This window comes from Thamnophis elegans, chromosome 2 (assembly GCF_009769535.1).
Source record: "Thamnophis elegans isolate rThaEle1 chromosome 2, rThaEle1.pri, whole genome shotgun sequence".
Classification (NCBI taxonomy): domain Eukaryota; kingdom Metazoa; phylum Chordata; class Lepidosauria; order Squamata; family Colubridae; genus Thamnophis; species Thamnophis elegans.
The window spans coordinates 98,551,208-98,575,118 of NC_045542.1; the positions used below are offsets into that span (position 1 = coordinate 98,551,208).

At 38.0% G+C, this 23,911-nt stretch overlaps 1 protein-coding gene across 2 annotated transcripts in view; it reads left to right on the plus strand.

The window, feature by feature from the left end:
* Positions 1 to 7,293: 7,293 nt before the first annotated feature.
* Positions 7,294 to 23,911, plus strand: part of FAM193B (family with sequence similarity 193 member B) — a 40,508-nt gene continuing 23,890 nt past the window's right edge. Inside the window, exon 1 of one of the 2 annotated variants that reach the window (XM_032211195.1) lies at positions 7,294 to 7,657. In XM_032211195.1, the coding sequence (XP_032067086.1) occupies positions 7,484 to 7,657 (174 nt within the window). In that variant the 5' untranslated portion in view covers positions 7,294 to 7,483. The remainder of the gene's footprint in view (positions 7,658 to 23,911) is intronic. The other variant, XM_032211196.1, reaches the window with a different exon arrangement.

Consider the following 23,911-nt stretch of genomic DNA (forward strand, 5'->3'; position numbering starts at 1 on the left):
AAGGGCACTAGTTGGGTGCAGCCAGTCCCGAAAGCGATCTTCAGGGCAGGCACTACTAGGGATCCTCCTTGACCAATAAACTCCACGGGTGAGATGTTGCCTCCCCTGCTGTGCTCACGTTTAGAAAACGGCCCTGCAACTCAGTTTTTGTGTATTTAAGGAAGAAGAGGTTTTATTCCCATTCTTTTTTTTTTCTATATTGACTATTGCATAAGAAACCTTTAACGGAGCACTCAACTGACCTACTATATAGATTTTTAAAAAAAGGGATCTCCCCACTTTGAGATGATTAGGTAGATAAGGAATGAAGAGCAAGGAACTCCTTTTATTTTAAAAGTTACCCAATATAATTCTCAATCAGGAGGAAGAGGCCAAGGCACTTCTAAATATGCACTCACAAGCAGTCTTTCTGACAGCACCTCTGTATTTGAATGCTCTGCTTCTGGCATGGTAACTATGAGGCTGCTGCCCCTCTTAGTGTTGGTCATATAGTGAGGATTGCTAGGAGGCAAGCAGGAAAAAATGGATCCCAAACACAAAATAGGATCAGAGAGAATAAAATCTGAATGGCTCCCTCACTGAGAGTCAGCAAGATGAACCCTGGACATATGGTACAATAGAGATATTAAGTATAGAGTTTCATGTTGAAGAGGAGCACTTTAAGATTTCGCACAGGAGTCCTTCAAAGGCTGATGTAAAGTCAGTCCACGGATCCTTCATGCACTGAGTTCCACATCCTTCCCCATCCCTCTGATTTGTATTGGTGACCCAATAAAAAAGATCTAATCTCAAGAAGAGTGTCAAGATTGTGTAGTTTCAGAGAATCTGAACTGGCATATTTCTATTTTCCTACATTTACACTTTATATTTTCAGGTATAATTATTCCCGGTAGTTATACAATTTCTTCTTAAGGATTTCACAGGTGATTATAATTTACTGACCAGATGAATGTTTCACAGAGGAGATGAACTGTTTTCCATCATTATTTGGGATTATAAACACAACCACTCTGCTACTATTGAATTGAACTACTCCTTAGTTAACTGGCTGTAAATCTGTAGCTTGTATAAATGTGCTAATAGCTAATTAAAGGGGAAGGGTGGATTTTCACAAATCTAAATGTGAAATCATTTTCTTTGCCAAATACTCTGGTTTTGCTCTTGAAGAAATGTACAACTCTTTTATCGAGAATTTTGGATAAACCTGTATCTACAATTGCCTATAGTTTGGGAAATTGGCCTTAAGATAGTATATCAAATTAAAAACAACAACAACCCTCATGCTCTCCATATTCCTGAGGTTACTTTCCATGGCCTTTTTCTAAACAAAGGTTGCTGCTGTCGTAGACAAGAAGATTAAGAGATACTATCATTATAAATGAAGTGATGCTTACATAATCCCACAGGGAGGATTAGAGATGACATCACTGAGATACCCAGACACTGACATAAGTACCTGCATAACCTAATGTGACGTTTTTTGGTTTAAATGTGGGTATCAAGGTTAACATTTGTTCTTGAATTCCATAGTGTAAGGGAATTAGATCTCTATAGAAAATGATACTTTTAACCTTGACTGACAAGAAGTACTCTTAAGTGACTGTAGGAGTTATAGAAATGGAAATAAGCTTTTAAGATTAATTCTATATAATTTATAAAAGTTCTGGTTCCAGTAAAAATTACAAATCTATTGGTATTAAAATGAATATATTGGTATTAAAATGAATTGATATTCATTTTAAATTGGACCAGAAATCTTGCCTTTATTAAATTTATTAACCTCTCAGGTTAAAGTTATATATATACATATATATGTTGTATTTGTGCTGATAAATAAATAAAGGGAGACTAGTATAGATCTATTTCAAGCTATTTAGCTCTCATCAGCTAGCCATACCCTTGAGAGCCAAATAGCTTGAAATAGATCTATACTAGCCTCCCTTTATTTATTTATCAGCACAAATACAACAAAAAAATGTAACAAAAAGGCAACAGTAAAAATATTGGGTTTCTGCCTGGATGGTCTCTTGTGACGAGCCGAAGGACAGAGAATGGAAGTAGTGATCTTCCTCCCATATTTGGGCATCCCGGGGGTTGTAAAATCTAATATAAATATATATAGAGAGAGAGGGCTGAAAGCCCTATGAAGCAGTATATAAGTCGAACTGCTATTGCTATTGCTATAACAATGAACCAATAAATTTTGCCCCATTGTATGACCTTTGTTGCAACAGTTGTTAAATGAATCTGGCTTCCTCAATGACTTTGCTTGTCAGAGGATGGCAAACGAAGTGATCATATGACCCTGGAACACTGCAATCATCATAAATACATGCCAGTTGCCAAGTGTCCGAATTTTGATCACATGACTATAAAGATGCTGCAAAGTTGTGTGAAAAATGGTGATAAGTCACTTTTTTCAGAGTCATTAACTTTGGATGGAAATTAAATAAATGGTTGTAAGTCAAGGACTGCCTGTATGACTTTTTAACATTTTATTAAAGGTATTTTGAGCCATAAAACAAGAATAAGTCCAACAGATGAACAAAATAATGAATATATAACACTAGCCATTAATAAAAAATGAAACAAAAACCAAAAAGACTATCAGAATTACATATGCAAATGAAACAAAATGTTAAAAAGATATATATATATATATATATATTGCCTGGGAGGCAATAGAGCACAGGTTCGATTCCCAAAAACTTGGGTATGGCTAGCTGATGAGAGCTAAATAGCTTGAAATAGATCTATACTAGTCTCCCTTTATTTATTTATCAGCATAAATATAACAAATGTAACAAAAAAGGCAACAGTAAAAAATATTGGGTTTCTGTCTGGATGGACTCTTGTGACGAGCCTAATGACAGAGAGTGGAAGTGTGACCTTCCTCCCATACTTGGGCATACCAGGGGTTGTGACTTTAAGTATATATATATATATATATATATATATATATATATATATATATATATATATATATATATATATATATATATATATATATAATGTATATGTATATGTATATGTATATGTATATGTATATGTATATGTATATGTATATGTATATGATGTATATGTATATGTATATGTATATGATGTATATGTATATGTATATGTATATGTATATGTATATGTATATGTATATGTATATGATGTATATGTATATGTATATGATGTATATGTATATGTATATGTGTATATATATATGTGTGTGTGTATGTATAGTTACTTATCAAGCACATCTAAATTATATTAAACTAACCAAAATATCTTTACAACCCCCAAGGCATGTCACAACTTTTGAGCACCCCTAGTGTTTGGAAATTGAAAGTTGAAAAATTTGACACACTCTAAAACTACCCAGGGACAAATAAAGCTATCAGGTAGTCAACTATTGAGCCTAACATTGCAGAAAAGTTATCCAAATGCTACATGAAGCAAATGTTAGCTTTTCAGAACATCATTTCATCTGGAAGATAAAATAAAGTTGCATCTTATATCAGCAATGCACAATTGTGTGTGTTTTTTAATTTGTTAATGCAAATGACTTTCTTATATCTAGATATGACAGAGATTCAGCATCTTTTCAATATTTAAGAAAATGAAATCTAATTGTTAAAAGTTATGCGGGTAGAGATTTATTATATCTGGGAGTATGCTCTAGTACAATCACTGTTAAATATCAGAATAATTTAATAGTACATTTTTAATGTCTTCAGATTCAATTGATTACTAAATCAAATAGAATGTATACCTTTCTGAATACAATAGAATTCTTGCCTAAATTTTTCTTCCTAAATTATTCTTATCTCAGATAGAAAACCTTGGCAAGATAAATTTATAAAAATCAGTAATTGATTGTTTAATTGATTGATGTAATGCCTAATTATAATATATTCAGTGTTGAATAATGTTCTATTTACTACCGATAAGTGATATTGTGGTAAGTGACCAGCTTACCATTAAACTGTTCTTTAAGAAAAAAGTATGTTTTCAATTTCTCACTTAAGATGCCTGAGTCACAAAAATGATTGTATCCCATTTATGGTTATCTGAAGCTGAAAGATGTAATCAAAGGTTTAGAAACATCTAATCATACTGGTTTGTGAGTAACTCAGATATAGCAGACAAAGTCACATTAAAACTGATAGTAGTACCTTGGATAGCACCTGGTAAGTACTGCTGGCTAAAGTCCCTTTATCCTCAATTGATCTTGGAGTTAATCTTGGATTGACATCACACCAATAATCAAGTAAACAATACCCCAATCAAGGAACTGCCAAATAAATAAAAAATAAACATTCCAACCAAAGTATTTCTAAGACCACCCCTACTAACACTGGCAAGGCAAGCCACTAGATTAGAATATAAACAGAGAGCAAATCCCATTGCTTACTAGCCCTGAGGAGGATGTTATCTAGTTTGGGTAATGAAGCATTTGCAGGAAAACAACCAAGCTCAGAAAACACTAAGGACCCTGATTTCAACCCTGAGCTGCAAATATTCTCTTTTATTGGTATTAACCAGATTAGTTAAAGACACAGCTGCAATCACACAGCATGCTAAACTGGGCTAATTTTAGCTTGTGTTTATTTGTGTGCTTGCTATATTGTGTGAATCCAGTCTATGAGATTAGTTTATTATTCAATGTCTATGCAAACTCAGAAATAAGTTGATTCAGTAACCAGATGAAGTATGTTGTAAAAACCCCTTTTATTGTAGGATGCATTATCATGGATGGGCATCCATTTGTCACCAAAAAAGAGAAATATTGAGTGAAGTCATTGCTAGATTCTTTTTCAAACCGTGCCCTCTAAAAATTGAAAATCTATATAGTAATCATTTGTTTACCGTTTTCAGAACAAAAAGGCTTAAGTTTCCTTGTAGGTCTGGTGGCATTGAGTATGATTAAATGATTAAAAGACATGGTACTATGAATAAGCAAACAGAGCTAACTGGAAAGACCCTGGAAAGCAGACACTAAAAACATTAGTCTGATAGATAAAAAAAAGAAATTACACAAAAAGAGCTTTCTGAAGGAGTAAAAATTCATGCAAATTAACAGAGTTTGGTAGTTGGCCATTTTTTTAAAATGGAAGAGGCAAAGCATTTCTGCTTATGTCCACATTTTAGCTTGTAATTATTAAATTAATGCAGGTTAAAAGATATATAAGATAATTTGTATTGATGTCTGGAATGAAGGAACAGTGCCCTCTGCTGTAACTGTAAAGGTAGCATATCAAAGTAAAATGAATATCAGGCCCTGTCCTTGAAGACCTATATGTAATCTTCCTAGTCTATTGTCAGTCCAGGTACAAACTGCAAAATGCAGCATGCTTCTGGTAGCAGCTCTAATCCCACCCCCACCCATTTTGTTAAAAGAATGTACATGCTATCTTGCTGTTCTCAAATTTGAAGCCTTGACTTGGATAGATACTCTTTCAGAGGTGGGTTGCTCCCGGTTCGGCCTGGATTGGATGAACCGGTAGTAGTGGCAGTGGGAGGCTCCGCCCACCTGCCTGGACGCTTCTGCGCATGCAGAAAAGCTTCGCGCGCCCGAACCGGTAATAGAAAAATTGGCAACCCACCTCTGTTCTCTTTATATATACGTATATCACTAAATAAAGCAAAAGCACAAGTGGCTTCATGGATATATACATGTTCATGGATAAACATACAGCCAATATATAAATGTTGTATACATGCAACTCAATAAATAATAGTTTGTTTCTTTATATACCCCAATTGCTAATCTACATCAATAGGTAATTTATTCATAACTTGCTAATATCACTGCAGACTATTGGATAGTAAGGGGGAAAGAATAAAGCATATAAAGTAATTCATAGTATGGAAAATATGGATAGAGGGAAGTTTTGATCTTTTTCCCATAGAGAGTCATCCATTGAACTTGAATACAAGTAGTTCTTAATTTACAACAGTTCACTTAATGACTGAAGTTACGTCAGCACTGAAAAAAGTGACTTACGGCTGTTCTTCAGACTTATGATCATTGCAGCGTCCCCATGGCTACATGATCAAAATTTGGATGTTTGGCAAATGGCTCATATTTATGATGGTTGCAGTGTCCTGGGGTCATGTGGTCACCTTTTGCAACCTTCTGCCAAGCAAAGTCAATGGGAAAGTCAGATTGACTTAACAACCAGGTTACTGATTTAACCACAGTGATTCACTTAACTGTAGCAAGAAAGGTTGTAAAATGGGGCAAAACTCATTTAACAAATGTCTCACTTAGCAATAGAAACTTTGGGCTCAATTATGGTGGTAGATCGAGGACTACCTGTATAGGGAGATTTCTTTACTTAATGGATATTTACATGGTAGAATTTGCTGCCATTAGATTGGGAATGGTTAATTTTGACAGGTTAAAATGGACACTGGATAAATTCATGATTAGGCTATTAATATCTGCCAGACTGGATATCTATTTACAGTTTTGCTACAAGAATTACAAGCTGCACATCTGTCTAAATTTGAAAGCTTGCAGAATGTATTTATTTGCCTTATATATCACAGAGAATGCTGGAGTAGATGGGCCATTAGAAAAACTCTTTTAGGTACTGTTTCCAGCATTGATTGAAGACAGATCACTTTACTCAAATCTTTCCCTTTTTCCTGACAAAATATGTGGTGTCATTTTTATGAACACTGTTTTATTGAAATTGTTTTACATTTTACATTGTTTTACTTTATCCATTGCGTAGGGAGTCTTTTTAACAATGTGGTTTAGAAATATTTCAAAATCTACAGTAGTCAAGCTTTCAAATACACATAAAAACGACATACTGCAAGTTTCTTCTAAACTGCATGGCGATCTTAACTGAGGCGATCAGTGAAGGCACTAATTGCAAGGAAACGTAGTTGGAAAGCGAAAAGTCAACGGGGTAGGGACGAGACGAGAGGCGGCCTATATGGATAAGGGCGACGACTCCTTTTAACTGGATGGAAAGGTAAAATGCTCAGTTAACATGTCTAAACACTCTTCCTTCCGCATCAGTGCCCGAGGACGAACGTTACCTGGCCTGTACCCGTTTGTGCTAAAGAAGCCTTCCCGCTCTCGGAAACTGCCTCCAAACGACAACCAGCCATCTGAGCCCGGCAGAAACGCTGCAGAGGGAAGGAGGGAGGGACGGAGGGAGCAGGGATCTCCCTGCCCAAAGCCACAGGCTTTCCTCCCGGGCCATTTAATCTCCGCCGTGCGCTGTTCCTGCTTCCAATGGCGTCTCCTCCAGCCACTGGGGGGCGCGCTGCCCAGGCACTGCCCGCCTCGGCGATGGCGGCGAAGGCTTCCCCCGCGGGCAGGGGCCGGACGGGCCGCGCCGCCATATTGGCTGTTGTCCTGTCTGAAAGCAGCAGCGGCGGTGGCGGCGAGCGGCGTTAGCGGCAGCGAGTGGCAACGGCATTATCGGCGGCGAGCGGCGGCGGCGGGAGCTACTGCGCGGGGTGCAGGACAAGCATGACTCGCAGGCGGAATAAGGCGGTGGGCGCGGCTGGGGCGCGGCGGGAGCGGGCGGGGGGAGCAGCCCCCCCGGAGCCGCCCGCGCCCCCCGCCGGGCCCGGCCTTCCCGAGACCCCCGAGGTGGCGGCGGCGGCGGCGGCGAGTGGCGCGGAGCAGGGAAGAGCCTCACAGGTACTGGGCGCGCGCGCCCCCATCTCGCCCGCCGTCAGACCCGAGCCTGCATCCACACCCCTCAGCCCGCTTATCCCCGCATCCATCGGCGGCGCGATCCACCCTTCACCCACATTGCTGCTAGCGCAGTCGGATCACCCGCATTCAGCCACCCGGAGTAGCCTTTCGCCATCCCTCCTCCTCCTCCGCTCGGTGGGATCGCCCTCCCGAATTGCGGCTCCCGCAGCACGTTGCTTCAGCACCCTCCTTTCGTGCCCCCTGTACATCCAGCAGCACCCGCTTGGTCGCTTGGCGGTCACCTCAAGATCCACCTTGGATCCAGGCTGCCTAAATCCCCGTAGAGCATTGTGTGTGCCTTTTATCAGCCCCCCCTACCCCCACCCGCAGCCACCTGCTTCCCCCGACATATAGCACCCATCAGGCCCAGAGCCCCTCCACTTATTCACCACCAACATCACCTGCCGTCAACCCTCTGATTAGATAAACACTTAGCCTGAAATAATATCTGCTGTGCTTGTCGGTATTATTTTCGCCTTTCAATTGCTACCTTTTTCCTTGTATGCTATCCTAACTGATTGTGCATATAGTCCACTCCAGGATGCAGAAGGCAGGGCTGCTTACACATTTGCTGCAATTTCCCTCTCATTTCAGTAGAGAAGCATCATACCATATGCTGGTTGCACCTTGTAATCATCACCAAAGCCTATTTAGATTTCTTTTGCAAAAGCAGTTACATATTCTTAAATCTTATTCTGTATTCTGCCTATTGGGCATACAAAGACAGGCCTTTCCCAAAATAATCAGTTAGTGTTACACATCTGTATCCTAGCATTCTGTTTATATTTTGAGTACTGTATTTCATTTGCTTTTCAGTGGGCCCTGCCCTGGACTATGCTGCATCTTGTCCTTTAGATTGTGCCTAGGCCTGTTTCAGAATCCCTTTCAATGCATGAATCCTTTCCTACTAGGTACTAGGAGATGGCAGTTAATTGGATCTTATGCGGTTGAAACATCCTTTATTAAACAATAAAGAGTTAATTGACAGCAGGAGATGGTTACCAAAATACTTTTTACAAGAAGGCTGCCTTGCAAGAAGGACGTATGTAGATCAAAGAACCCTGTAAGTCCAAAAGGAGACATTGACCATGTTCCACAAAAGTCATTGTGTAAGTGATGTTATGTCCCCCAAGAGGCTCACCAAGTGGATCTCAGCAGTAACTTTAATTTACGGATTTATTGTGGGAGAACTAAAGTAGATCTTTGCTACAAACATAATGCAGTTTGCCCCAAAGAAACAACTAGAATCTGATGTATGCCAGGATTAGTTCAGTATAGCTATTGAGCCCTATTCTGGATAGGTGGCATCTGTTCTATTGGCATAGGGCAAAATGCTTCTACATCTGTATTGTTTACCATGTATAGTGAGGTGGCAAATGCTTAGGATAGTTTTGTGCAAACTAAGGCCTGTGAATTAAACTGGGAAGCCAGACTACTATTGGTAGACAAACATGCCTAAGACTCAGTCAAAGCAGTACAGAATATGTAGAAATAGGGCCTTGTCTATATACTGTGCCAGTTGGCAAGACATTTACAGTCTTAGGAGGCTGCAGGCTACTGCACTTGTTTACATATTTTTCAGTATGGCTAACAAAAACTGTTTGATGGGCACTTTAAGTGAAAGAAGGACAGAGAGTTTTCTACGGTTAGAATGCAGCTCACCTAAAATGACACTAGTTTCTAGCCCAAGGTTAAAAAAATGTCTATGCTGCCATTACTTAGCTGCTTGTAAGCAACCCTCTATTTACTTGTCCCTTATTATTTTCAGGAATAATTGTATAGCTATCATTTATAAATGTTAATGAAATGGCATCAGAAATGGCTTGAAATATGCTTGAATAAAATAAGTGGTTTCCCCAATCAAATCTGTAAGTCTTAGGTGTGATTCCAATTTTAGCCAAACACATCAGCCCGCTTACTCTTTTTAATCTTGCAAAATCTGTTATAATGGCTTTGATATAGAAATTAAAGAAACTAGGACCCTTCTGATCAGTCACAGAATATTCTATTTTCTGAATTCAGAGAATCAAAATTAAGACAATGGGAGGTTTTTGTTTTTTTGAGATACCTAGCATTAGGATTGCCCCTTAACTAAGAGTATTTTCCTTGCTTTTTAATGTATAATATCCTTTTTTCTACAGATGACTTTTATCTAGAAAAGTATTCCCGACTTGCCTTGTGGCCAGGAAAACACTCCTAGAACTTATAAAACTTCAACCGTTTTTAAGAACTAAAATCACCATAGGCATCAGCATTGGAGAAGAATAGTCTCACTTACACATACATATACATAATCCCACTGATTCAGTGGATTTTACTTTAGATAACTGGGTCCTAGGTTGTGGTTTAGGATTTCTTGCTTTGGTGCTTAACAGATATATTTATTAGAGAAATCAAGATTTTGACAGATTGGCACAAACATGAACTAAGCCAGATAACCAGCAGCATGGCATCTCTGAAAGTTGAGAAAGAAATTAACATCAGTCTGCCCTACCTGTCATAAAGATGGGTAGCACTCTGTGCTTGCTTTTTTATTTTTTGCTCCCCAACCATTGTACCATTATTAAACACCAAAGGCATGACTTTTCAACCTTTATTATTTTGGCAAGTTTAGGTTTAAGTACTGCATTTTAAAATCCAAATATTGTATTATGTGTGGGAAGACTAGGAAGCCACAGTTTGCTTCTGACTTTCTGGTAGGAAGTGGAGACAGATTCCCCTGAAATAAGAGAAGATACCACTTTCAAGAAGCAGCACTCTTACGGGATATAGCTGACACAATTAATTGCTCCACTTTGGGAAATACTCCTTTACATTTTGGGCATAGATGCCCTAATCAAATTGGAAGTGACTGTCTTTGACAGCTTCCCTCTCAAAAGAAACAAAAGATTATCACTACCTGTAATTTTTTTTTTGTATTATTAAAAAAACATAAGTTGGACAGAATTGACCCAGTGTTGACATAGTTGAAAGAGACTTCTCTGCTTGTTTCTTACGATTTTAGCCCCCATATAGTGGGTATAAAAAAGTAAAACAAGCTGTAAAGTGTTGCTAGAGCTTCCTTTTTTTTGTAAGGCCACTCTAGGATTTTGTCTCTTTGACAGCAGTAGCAAGAGATTTTATGCAGCATAAGTGAGGGAAGCTAATGTAACCCTGTTGCTTCTTAAGCTTGTCAGTGTGAACTGTATCTTGTCTCATCATTTTCAGAAAAAAATGGTCCTTGCCAGGTTGCTGGCATAAGGGGTAATGAAATTAGAGATATGCACCTTCATCAGTTTGGCTAGGATGAATCTATCACCTGTTTTTCAATTGTAATCTAGATTGAAAAGATACATACATACATACATACATACATACATACATAGTTTAGGATATCTAAAGGGATGTATGTGTGTGTGTGTGTATCTATGTATGTGCATGTATGTAAGTATGTATGTATGTATGTATCCCTTTAGATATCCTAAACTACCTATTTGTGGCAATATCATCTATGAATTGTGAAGATTAAAACTTAGCTTCAAGCCATCCTTTTATGTGAAAGAGGGATGGGTTTAAACATCTGATTTTGTACAGGATACTGCCCAAAGCATCCCTGTAGCCTCATTTTCTGAAGACCTAAATCCACATGTTTGAAGTCCTAAAATTAATTTTTAAAATCACAGCTGTCTCAGTTACTATAACTGATCACCCTGTTGGAGTGCTGACTGATGTATGAAAGGTATGACCTAGGTAGTAGATACATGATTGGCTAAGAACACAGATGTCTTGGTTTTCTGTAGAACTTAAGACAATGAAGCACTTAAATAGATGACTAGGTTGACTTTTGGTAAAGCAAATTAAGGCCGCCTTTGTAACTGATAAATCATTTCTCTCTAGCTCAATGTTCTCCCACAGAATTATTTTGGGTTCTTCAGTGACTATTACATTCTAAGTAATGAGAAGAGTATTTCCCCATTTCCACAAAACCTATTATGATAAACTTTATAACCTTGTTCTGATACAAGAACCTTTTTCACATCAAGGTATATTACGTAGCTTCTAATGTAACTGAGGCAACCACTTCTTTAGTTTTGATAAATGGGATTCACTTAAGGCCATGAGCCAGGTTGCCTAGAGGAATAAGGCTGATTGCTCATTACAAGGGACGTAAGTCTAACCATTTGAATTGTCTTGAAAATGAAAAGCAAAGATGATTAATTTCAACTCCTCTAATAATAATAATTTTGCAAAATAAAGTCTTTATTTAATCCTCTTAAACTAGATAACTGTCAGCAAACATCCCATTTTAAAAATATAGTCAAATGTAGGAGGATATAGCAGATATGCCAGACATGACATCACAACTCTTAAGTGTTCTTGGGTGAAGACTATTCTTTCAACCTATTCCATTTTGGGTTCAAGCCTCAGTAAACCCTTGAGAAGGTAATGCTGGGATCTAAACAATAGGAATGCATTCTGTTAGTTGTTTTGGGCCTTCCATCACTACCAGGATAAATGCATCTTTCAGAAACTGGCTAATTCAGGATTGAGGGATAATATATTAGAGAGGTTCCTGAATGTATTGGCTAGATGTTTCCAGAAAGTGCTACTAGAAGACAATTTCACTGCCTTTTGGTCCTTGGCTTATTGGATAGATCCTTCAGACATATGTATTACCAAAACTCTTGTGTCTATATGATTGTTTGTAATCTTCAATTGTGTGAAACAGTGCATCATAGGGCAGTAATTTTTAAATCAAAGTACCTCAAATGGGCTAACTTAAAAAATGTGTCCAAACTCAGGGATTCCTGATTTCTGCAGGATTGAAATTTGTTTGGCAAGGTGGAGACCCCTTCACTGCTGTGGTCAGCCACCATCACATGACCATCATTTCCAATGCTCCCTGTGAGCTTCCTGAAAGAAAACCAGTGGGGAAGCCAGCAGGAAAATGGAACTTATTCTTTGTCCCACTACTTTTTGCCTGCCAGTAATTTTCTTTGTTTAGGTAAGGAAATATTACTGAAGCAATGACCCAATGGGTCATAGGTAGTCTAATATATACTATCCCTGTAGTTCTTATTTATTACATTTATATGGCACTTCTTCAAAAGAAGCTCAAAGTTTGTACATAATACTTTAACAATTTTTTCTCAAAACAGCTCTGTGAGTTGGTTGGGTTGAAAGATAGTGACTCTGTGAACTTCCAAGGTGGAGAGTGGACTGGGTCTCCCCTTCCTAATCCTACAGTTTAACCATTTCACCATCTTATCACATCATCACAGAAATGTTGGGGTAAATATACTATGCTGATGACATTGACCTCTTTTTTCAATTGAGCCAAGAAGGCTATGGATGTTCTGGACAATGTGAAGGACTGAATATTAGCACACAACTTGAGACTCAGTTGAGATAAAATGAAGGTTTTACTGGTCAGTTGATGTAATGTCATGTGGGGAAAGCCTTGGTAATAGGACGAAGAGATACTGCTGAGGGAATGGTCAGATAAGAGACAACACAGCCTGCAACTGCATAGTAGATGGAGCAAGAGGCTCAGAAAGGACTATCTCTAGGTTCTTGGGCTATAATGGTGATAGCAAGAGAATTTTACTTTCAGACTTGCGTGAATCTGTTAATGTTACTTTACAGTGTATTAGAATTAGTTTATCTGATCATGTTTCCTGTTTGGTCTACCTCATAAGATTAACAATAGACAAAGAAACCTGGAATTTGGGCACAACCTGTAATGAATGGATTTGTACCCCCCCCCTTTTTTTTTTTTTTTTGCAATTTTGCATGTTTTGCTGCTTTTCAGGAGTGTGAATTCTTAGACCTAGCACTGCTTTTAGATAGCCAAGTAGTAGTCACAGTAGCCAAGCGTTCTTTTCTTTATGCTAGTTACATTGCTTCCCGGGGACAGTGAGTAATCATGCCTTAGCTACCTCTTGGGTGATTACTATAACACTCTAACTGGATTTGCACTTCACATGTAGTATTTCAATAAATTGGTAGTTAACCAATTATGGCTTAGCACGATGTGTGAAACAAGCCTGTGTACTGGCTGCCCTTGAAAAACTTTGGACTTCAGCTAATGCGAATCACAGCTGACAAAACCACTATATGATTTATGTTTTAGAAACTAGACATCAGCAGATATTAACTACATTGGGTCTCCACTTGTTCCTAAACACAAAACAAAATATGTTTTTTATCTGTGAAGCCTTCACAGACTGGAGCCTTGAATATCTGAATGCTGTAATATCTCATAGAGTTTTTAATCACAGGCCTATGTTGTATCACCAATGAGATTAGATTGTTAGGTTCATGGGATAAAGTTGTTTTGGTTATACTTCAGTTATGGACTGTCCTTTTGGGAGAGATCGAGTTGGTTCCATTCTTTCACTTTTAGTTTTAGTTGTAATTGGTAGTATTGCTTGAATAGCTATATTTGAAAGTCTCAGATATTTTAAAAAATGTTTTTATTTTTAGTAATTCAAGTTTTATTGCACTTTTTATGTTTTTTATTGCTCAGGGTTTTAAGTATAAAAATAACGATCTATTGTATTCATTTTTTATTAGCCTACTTCTATATTTTCAGTATCCTAAACACAAATTAAAGTCACTGGATGACAGGCTTTTTCCCAGTTTTTACTCTGGGACAGAGGCTGCAAGATACTTTAGGTTTCCCAATTATTCATGTATTAGCTTTAATTATAATTTGTGCAACAAATTGTGCCTGGTTCATGTTAAGGGATAAATGTTATCTTACAGACCATAGTGTTAAATGTATGCATCATGTTAAATCAAAACCAGACATACCACATTTTCACATAGTATAATGTGTGAACCATCTTTCAATTGCAACATCTTAAAGTATCTAACCATCCTAAATGACTTTATAAAATAGTGTTGAGAAAAGGAACAAACCACAACACACTTGAATTTAGGAAACAGAGAAAAGAATTATTAATTTGTGCATCCCTAATTTGAAGACAAAAATTGAGTATTATTGAGGTTTCTTCCCCTCTATTTCCTTAAATTCTTCCTCAAGTAATGTATTTTTAATTCATTTCTGTGTAAGAGTGATTAATAGTGGCCACACAGATAGAAATTCTATGACCTTACATGAGGTTTCTGATAATTATATATGGTTTGGCTGTATGGTAAGGCTGTACAAGATACTGGGCCACAAAAATCTGGACAACAACTAGAGAGTAGAGAACACTTCCCATTATTATGTGGTTAATCTTTGGTGAGATTCACAGCCTTTGGGGCTGGTTGGTAGTTCAACAGCTCGAGTCCTAACCAAGGACCTAGGAATTGTTAAGGTAACGTCAGAGGATATAAGCTGTTCCAGAGTGTTTTTTTGTAGAATCAGAATGTTCAAGTCTGATAAATTTAAAATTTCCAAATAGCGAGGTAGCCCTTTAGGTATTGCTCCAAGGGCTCCAATTACAATCAGGACAACACACAATTTCTTTTTCCACAGTCGTTCAACTCTAATTTGCAAGTCCCTGTACTTTGTGATTTTTTCTTGCTGTTTATCTTCAATTCATGCATCTCCAGGTATTGCAACGTCAATGAACCATACTTTTTTCTTTTCAACTGTTGTTATGTCAGGTGTGTTGTGGGCCAAGTGCCTGTCAGTCTGAATTCTGAAGTCCTACATGATCTTGACTTTCTCATTCTCTAAAACCTTCTGAATCTGATGTTCCCAGTGGTTTTTGCTATACTCATCTAAACTTTTGGCACAATTTCCAGTGAATGATCTTAGCAACGCGGTCATGGCATTGTAGGTAGTCAGTTCGTGAAATTTTGCTGCACCCACTGATCAAGTGGTCGACTGTCTTGTCTTTCTCATTACAGAGTCAACATTTGCTGTTGGTGGTAACATGTTGAATTTTTGCCTTCATGCAGTTTGTGGCTAAGGCTTGTTTTTGAGCTGCCAAAATAAAGCCTTCTGTTTCTTTTTTCAGTGCTCCTGATCTTAACCAGTTCCAAGTTAGCTTTTGGTCAGCTTTGCCTTCAATACTTTTCAAGTACGTATTGGCTATGCATAGCTTTGTTTTTCCAATTTTCAGCTAGCTTCTCAATTACTTCTTTCTTATATTCAGCTCTTGACTTAGCTGTCTTTAAAAGGCCTCCTTTATTTACTTCCTTAATCATTGGTTCTTCACTTTTCTGGAGGTAATCATTCAAGCTGTGTTTTTCTTCTTCCATAGTCTGTTTTATTTGTAGGAGTCCTCGACCACCCTCTGCTCTTGGTAGATATAATCGGTCAACATCACTTTTAGGGTGCAAAACATGATTCATTGTCATAAGCTTCCTTGTTTTTCTGTCCAAATTGTCCAACTCCATCTGGGTCCAGTCAATTATTCCTGCAGAATATCGAATTACAGGTATAGCCCAGGTGTTTATGACTTTTATGATGTTTCCTCCACTCAGTTTGGACTTTAATACCTTGCGAATTTGTCGAATGTACTTGGCTGAAGTTAATTCCTTGACTTTATTATGCATTAAGTCGGAGGCCTCTAAAATCCCCAAGTACTCGTAGCCTTCTTCTGGTTTTACTGCCTTTATCATTTCTTCATTCCCAAATTGTATTCCATCATCTTCTAGGACCTTGGTTGCCATTGTTGCACATTTGTCAATTCCAAACTGCATACCAATGTCTTGGCTAACTTCTTTTGTGCTTTCAATTAATAAATTCAGTTCAGCTTTTGTTTTACCAAACAGCTTCAAATCATCCATGTACACCAAGTGTGAAATTTTCAGTCTTTTCTTTGCAAGTTCGTATCCACAGTTCACCTTCTTCAAAATGGTTGTCAGTGGTAGCATTGAGAGTATAAAAAGTAGGGTTGAAAGGGAATCACCCTGGAAAATGCCTCGTTTAATTTCAACTTCACCTAGTTCTTCTCCATTAGCCATAAGCTTCATTTTCCAGAGGTTCATTGAAGTTTCCATGAATTATTATTGTTGTTGTTGTTATTATATGATCATCCAGAGTTTTGCAGCTCAGATCTTGTAGTTTTAATTATATTCCCAGAAAGTTCTAGTATTAAATTCATTAATGTAGACATGTGCATTTGACCTTGTCCTGTCTCAAAGTGCTTATTCAAAGCATAAATGATGTAGTACAAGTAATGATGAAATTGGAATAGTAGAAGCTCTGCTAAAAACAAAATAAGTATTTTGAATTTAAATATTATTTTCAGGTCTTCAAAGTGCTTTTCAGGCGATGGCATTTACACTAACCATGTGTTTTGGCATATGCGTGATGCTTAGCAGAGGAGAACCAGAATAAAAGAGAGTTCAATAGAAGGACAAATAGAAGTTTGCCCGTAACCTATGGATAGTGAAAGTACTGCATGAAAGAAAGAGTACAAATATTTGCACATTTGCAATACTTTTACTAAGCGAGATTTTAGGATGACATTCTTCTTAAAACCTGACACATATATTTCATGCAGCGTAGCTGAAGTTGTGTAGTTTGTGCTATCTGGATACCCAGATTTCAACATATGTACATTTTTTTCTCCATCATCTGGAAGTTTTTATCACAAGCTGGAAACTAGCAAGCAGCATGCAGGTGGTCTTTGACTTACAACAATTTGTTTAGTGACCATTCAAAGTTACAGTGGCACTGAAAAAAGTGACTTACAATGGGTCCTCACCCTTACAGCCATCACAGCATCCCCAGGGTCACGGGATCGAAATTCAGGTGCTTGGCAACCGGCATGTGTTTACAATGGTTGCAGTGTTCTGGGGATTATGGGATCACCCTTTAACTTTCCCAGCTGACAAGCTGACTTTGACAAGCAAAGTCAATAGGAGAAGCCAGATTCGCTTAACAGTTGCACGATTCACTTAATGACTATGGTGATTCGCTTAACAACATTGACAAAAGTTGTAAAATCTAGCCTGACTCACTTAACGATCACTTGCAATGGAAATTATGTTCCCAATTGTGGTCATATGTTGAAGACTACCTGTACTAAGAAATAAGTATTGCCCTTCTGCAGATAGGACAGAATTTTGGTGCCTTTAAAAATAAGAAGCCAGGAAAAGGAATAGGTGTAAGTTCTTTTATTGTTGTATCAGAACAGCAGTGCCCACTGATAATCTTCCTCTTATACAGCTTGTAAAAACATAGGAGTCTGTTATTAAATTGACATACCTTCTTAACTGCAGTGAGGAAAAATTCTCTTCTCATTTCTAACCCATTAAGAGTTTAATGACAGGGCTGACTTCATAGCTCTTGCTAGTGAGCTTTATTGAGGATAACTTACAATCATTTAATTAAAGTTATTAAAATGAAAGTTGTCTTCAAGGCAAAAGAGACAGGATGCTGCCTGAGTACACATTGGCACTCACGTGTTACAATTTTCCAAAGCAGATTAATAATACTAAGCATAGTTTCACACAGTGGAGTTTCTTACCTGCCATATAATTTAAGACACAGATAACAAATGAGCTATCCAGTTGAAGTTGATTAGCATTGCACGGATAGTCTTCAGGTTTAATATATAGAATGCAAATATTTTCTAATTTGGAGATTACTTCTTAAAGTTACAAGTGATATGTGCTATAAAAGACTTAGAAGTACTGTAGAAAAATGTTGCTACAGAAATGCAACCAGTATCTAAATTCCCTATCAGAACACTGTCTTATCACTGCTAAATTTATTTGGAGGTTTCTTGGACTTCACTGTCCTTTTAAGTTCTAGGTGGAGATTGTGCTGCCTATATTTGATCTCATATTTTATTTTCATTTGCTATAAACCAAGTCCTGCCCGTGGTCATCTTGGTGTTAGAAACAGATTGTGACAATATGATTTGACAAATTCCCTGATGATATCAGTCAGTCTGTGGGAGCAAAAGGTGCTACAGGATTCTTTGCTGATGAGTTAACATTGCTGGTCAACAAATCTCCTCCTTGATTGAAGTACCAGTTGCACTCTTAATACCCAGGGCCACAATCCAGAGGTGCATTAACAGAAGTTATTTTTGTATGTTTCTTTTTTGCAGCTGTCACATCAAGTCAGACTTGTAGTTGGCATCTGTCTCTGGATTAGAACCTAAATGGCTAATTGGATGCCAGCAACACAGCCCCCTGCAAGATTATGCCGAAGACAAAATGATATGCAGGGGACTGAACACCTTTTTTATTCTTTAGCATTTAAAATAGCTAATAAAAGGGAAGCGGCACACTTGTGCACAAAGTGTGAAGCCTCCTAGTTTGTAGCCTTGTGATAAAATGCTTCAGATACTGTTCTCCTCACAGCATGTATGGGTAGTCCTTGACTTATAACAGTTCATTTAGTGATCATTCGAAGTTACAACGGCATTGAAAGAAGTGAGCATTCTTCATGACCGTTTCAGCCTTCCCATGATCACGGGATCAAAATTCAGATGCTCGGTAAGTGACTCATATCTATGGTGGTTGCAATATCCCAGGGTCATAGGATCACCTTTTGTGTGCATGCAAAGTCAATGTGGAGGCCAGATTCACTTAAGAAGCATGTTACTAATTTAACAACTGCAGTGATTCGCTTCACAACTGTGGCAAGAAAGGTCATAAAATGCTGGGAAACTCAATAAATGCTTCACTTAGCAACAGAAGTTTGAGGCTACACACACGCGCGCACACACACACACACACACACACACACACTGAATTGTTGAGTCAAGATCTACCTGTAATGGATGATATCTACCTCGACTTACAAGCACAATTGAGCCCAATTTTCTCCTGTTAAGTGAGGCATTTGTTAAGTGAGTTTATGACATTTCTTGCCACTCTTAACCTCTCTGCGTCACTTCAAACGGAAAGCGGAAGATATAGTCATGCGCCCATTCAATCTTAGCCGAAAATCATATAATAGCGACTGGCTGCACCACCTGACAACCCTAGCCCAGGACCGAAAACAGTGGCGTCAAATTTCCATGGAAGTCGCCTATACCCACGATGGGTGAAGAGGCGTCAAGTACAAGTACAAGACATTTCTTGCCATAGTTAAATGAATCACTGCAGTTGATAAATTAGTAACATGAGTTGTTAAGTGAAACTGACTTCCTCATTGATTTTGTTTGTCAGAAGGTCGCAAAAGGAGATCACATGACCTTGGGACACAGCAGTGGTTATAAGTATGAACCAGTTGCCAAACATCTGAATTTTGATCACAAGTTCATGGGATGCTGGAAAGGTTGTAACTTTGGAGAACAGTCATACGTCATATTTTTCAGTTCAATTGTAACTTTGAATAGTCACTAAATGAACTGTTGTAAGTCAAGGATAATATGTATGGTAATATATCTTCCATTACAGGTAGTTCTTGACTTACAACAGTTCACCTACTGACTGTTCAAAATTACACCAGCACTGGAAAAAATGACAGTTTTTCACACTTATGACCGTTGCAGCATTCCTGTGGGCAGGTGATCAAAATTCAGGTGCTTTGCAACTGACTCATATTTACAATGTCCCTGGGTCATGTGATTACCTTTTGTGACTTTCTGACAAGCAAAGTCAGTGGGGAGGCTAGATTCACTTTACAGTTGCAATGATTCACTTAACAACTGTGGCAAGGAAAGTCATAAAAAGGGGAGGGGATTCATTTAACAAATGTCTCCCTTAGCAACAGAAATTTTGGGCTCAGTTGAGGTTGTACATCAGGGACTACTTGTATAGATGAATCAGTGTAATTTTTGTACTAAAGTATTTGCCAGTTCCTGGAGAATTTTGTGGAAGTGTTTAATCATACATTATTTGGGATAAGGAGTGTCCTCCCCCTAAGCCCCTCCTCCTTTTGGGTCACAGCCCAGATTATACAGAAAAATCTAGCAATGAAGCCTGAACTAATCAGCTAATCTATATTTAACTAATTTATTAATTTTAATGTCCTGTCTTTCTGGTAGGAGCTGAAGGCAGTTTACAGGAGGATTTCCATTTTATCTTCACAATAAGAAGCCTATAAGGTTTGAGGTAGGCTGGGCTAAGAGAATGCGATTTGGTGAAAGTCACTTGGTGAGTTTCCACAGCTGAGGATCAACGTGACTCTGCCAGTACTAATCCAACACCTTAACCACCTCACAGCAGCTCTGCTATGCTTACACTGTAGTTAATAGCCTCTCTAAAACATTATATCATTTGCTCACAGGAAAGTGATTGTGAACATAAACAGTGGGAAGAAAAATAGAAAAAATAATACTTGAATAGGCACTTTATCGATAAAACTTTGCAACATAAAATAATTTAAAACCATTCTGTCCAAAATGAGTCCCCCCCTCCTTTCTTTGCTCCAATAGAGCTCCTCTGAATAGTTCATGCTTATAGAGGGACAAAGGGATTTAGAGACATGGAGAATGAATAAAGTTTTAACAGTAGTATCATGGAGATTCTCACACTATTTGTTAGTTTGTTCAGGCACAGCATACTATGCACTCCCCCATCCCCCTATTTTCAGTCCCATAGGAAATCTTTCTCTTTTTTACCCTATATGCAGCCCAACTGCAAATAAGTTGACCCTCGAAATATTTATGTTTTAATTTTCAGAACTGGCTTATTTGCAGGCCGCATATTTCTCATGGTATTTTGGTTAAAAATTTGAAGGGTTACTTTATCCATGGATGAGTTTATTTGTGAATATATATGGGATTTACAGATACTTTTAAAAAAGTAATACTTTTTCAGTATTACTGTAACACTCAACATGTATATCTGCAGATAAGCTCATCCCTGGATAAACCAAACCTAATTTGCGGGTATGTTTTGGCACCTAAAATTCTCGGTTTATTGGTGAGTGTATGGTATTTTCGCCATTTAAAGTTTGCATCAACCTTAGTGACTTCCAGATGGTGTTGGGACTGCAGCTCCCAGAATTCTCAGCCAGGAAGGCTACTGGCAGAGAATTCTGGGAACTGCAGTCCCAACACCATCTGGAGGGTGCTAGGCTGAAGAAGCTAGTGCTCGCTTTGCAAGGGATTTCTCATTAGAAGCCACCCACCAGAAATTCAGAAATTAAGAGGCACTGTCATATGATTTCATGTAGCAGCAGCTATTTTATGTTGTCTGTTAAGTCCTAAGTAGATAAATATTCCATCTGTTCTGTTATAAGAACAAACCCGAATTGTTAAAGCATTATAAGTAGAACTCCTTGGTAAAAATCAACATCATGCTAATGCCAAGAGAGGTTTTCTGCCTCACTAGATTCTTTTTTATATAGTTCACTCGCATTTCATGGTGTCATTTAGAACCATTAAACAGAAATGTTGAATTCTTCAATTGTTCAATATCAGACTATTTTGACATAAATTTGCAAGTTATTAATAGGCTTGTGTTTGTTTTTTTTTACTATAGTAATATACCAGAAAGCTTTAAAAAAGGTAAACAAGCTATTAACTCACAAGCTTACCAGTTAAAGTTTCTCTTGAGAATTTGTTGAATGCTTGCCTGTTTAGTCTACAGATGTAGAAAGTACAGACATAATTCAAATAAATATTCTTCATTGTGCTTTAGGTCAGCTTCTTCACTCCCCTGCAGTCAAAATTCCCCTATCCTTCCTTGCCCAAAGGTTAAATTAATTATCTAAGACAGTTTAAAGAGCAACTATTCTCTGGGATGTCTTTAAAATGAGGTTTTAACAAGTTTCCTACAGATGAGAAGAATCAAAACGAGGCACTCTCAAGAGACAGGATGCAGCCCGTATACACTTCAACTTGAACAACTTTAAGGACAATCCTCTTAGTAATTAACCAAGAAGAAAGAAAGAAAGAAAAACCAAAAACTAGTAAACACTTCTGCATGATGGGAAGTTTGTTGCTTAGGTATCTTTATTTAGAAAGGAAAAGATATTCTTTATTGAAACAGATCTAAAAGCAGTAGAAAACTCTGTCATGCAATATATTTTCCCCAAGTATTTGAAAGGGGATCTCTGGGGGCCCACCTGCTTAGCATCAGGTGTTAGCTAGAAACATAGCATCTAAGCTAGTTAGAGCCCTACATTACAGCTAAAATAAGTTTGAAACTTAATTTGATCAAGGCTTTAATTAATAAACAATTATTAAGTTCAGGGACGGAAGTAGGGGGAATAAAAACTGTTTATCCGGTTATATTCCAAAACATTTTCAGAAATAGGAATGCGGTCACTATCATATTTTATTTGTCTCTTCTCTCTTAATATTATGCTGAAGGATAACAACCCCTGAGGTTTGTCGGAGCATGCTCAATATTTCTTTTTCCTGGTTAAGTACAGGATCTAGAAAGAATGTAATTGAAACCACAGATTCTAATTAGAATTCTGTTTTTTCAGTATTTTTGATCTAATACAGTATGTGGAACCAGTTTAAATAATAAATATGAGAGAGCTATTTTCTTTCAAATTGTCTCTAATGACTAATTATTTTCATTTTGTAAAGTATATAGTAAGGAAGTAGAGTTTTTTAAAAAAATTTAAGGTTGGTAGAAATAAACCTAGAATTGATTTAAAACATTTACATAAAAACAGTTTTTCTTACAGCATTTCCTTGGCATGTGCTCTTTGCCACAGTCTCTTCCATAATCATAATTTGCTTTTATCAGTTACAGGTAATATGGATGATAAAATGTTTATTCTCTGAAGAAGGAGTGATGGTTATATATTTTGTTGCAAATTGGAAATGTTTGTCAAATAGGCAAGGTTCTGTAGAATAGTCATTGAATGTGTCTTAATGATGTTGGGAGAGATGGCTGTATTATGGAAGAATAGAATTCTTTGCAATAGTGTTTGTGTAAAATAGTTGTTATAAAGTAGTGATGGCTAAGCTTCTTTGTCATCGCGTGCCAAAAGCGCACATGCTCACATGCATAATGCAAGGTGCACGCGCCCCCATGTGCGCCCCATCCCCCGTACATGCACACACGACCCATCTGTGCTCCCCCGCCCCACTGCACAATCGCCCTACACCCCCTCGCCCATTTTTGGCTTCCAGGTTGTTGCAAGAGGCTTTCCAGGCCCCCAACGGGGCACGGGGAGCTTGCATGGCACCCCTACACCCCATTTTGGGCCTGGAAGGCCTCCTGCACCAACCTGAAAGCCAAAATGGGGCATGGGGTGCTGCATGAGGCCACAAAATGCAATGCGAACACCCCCCCGTGCATGCCCCCCACTGCATTCACGGCAAAGACCAGCTGGGTGGCGGGAGGTGTACACGCATGCATGATGGAACTGGGCTGGGTTGACGG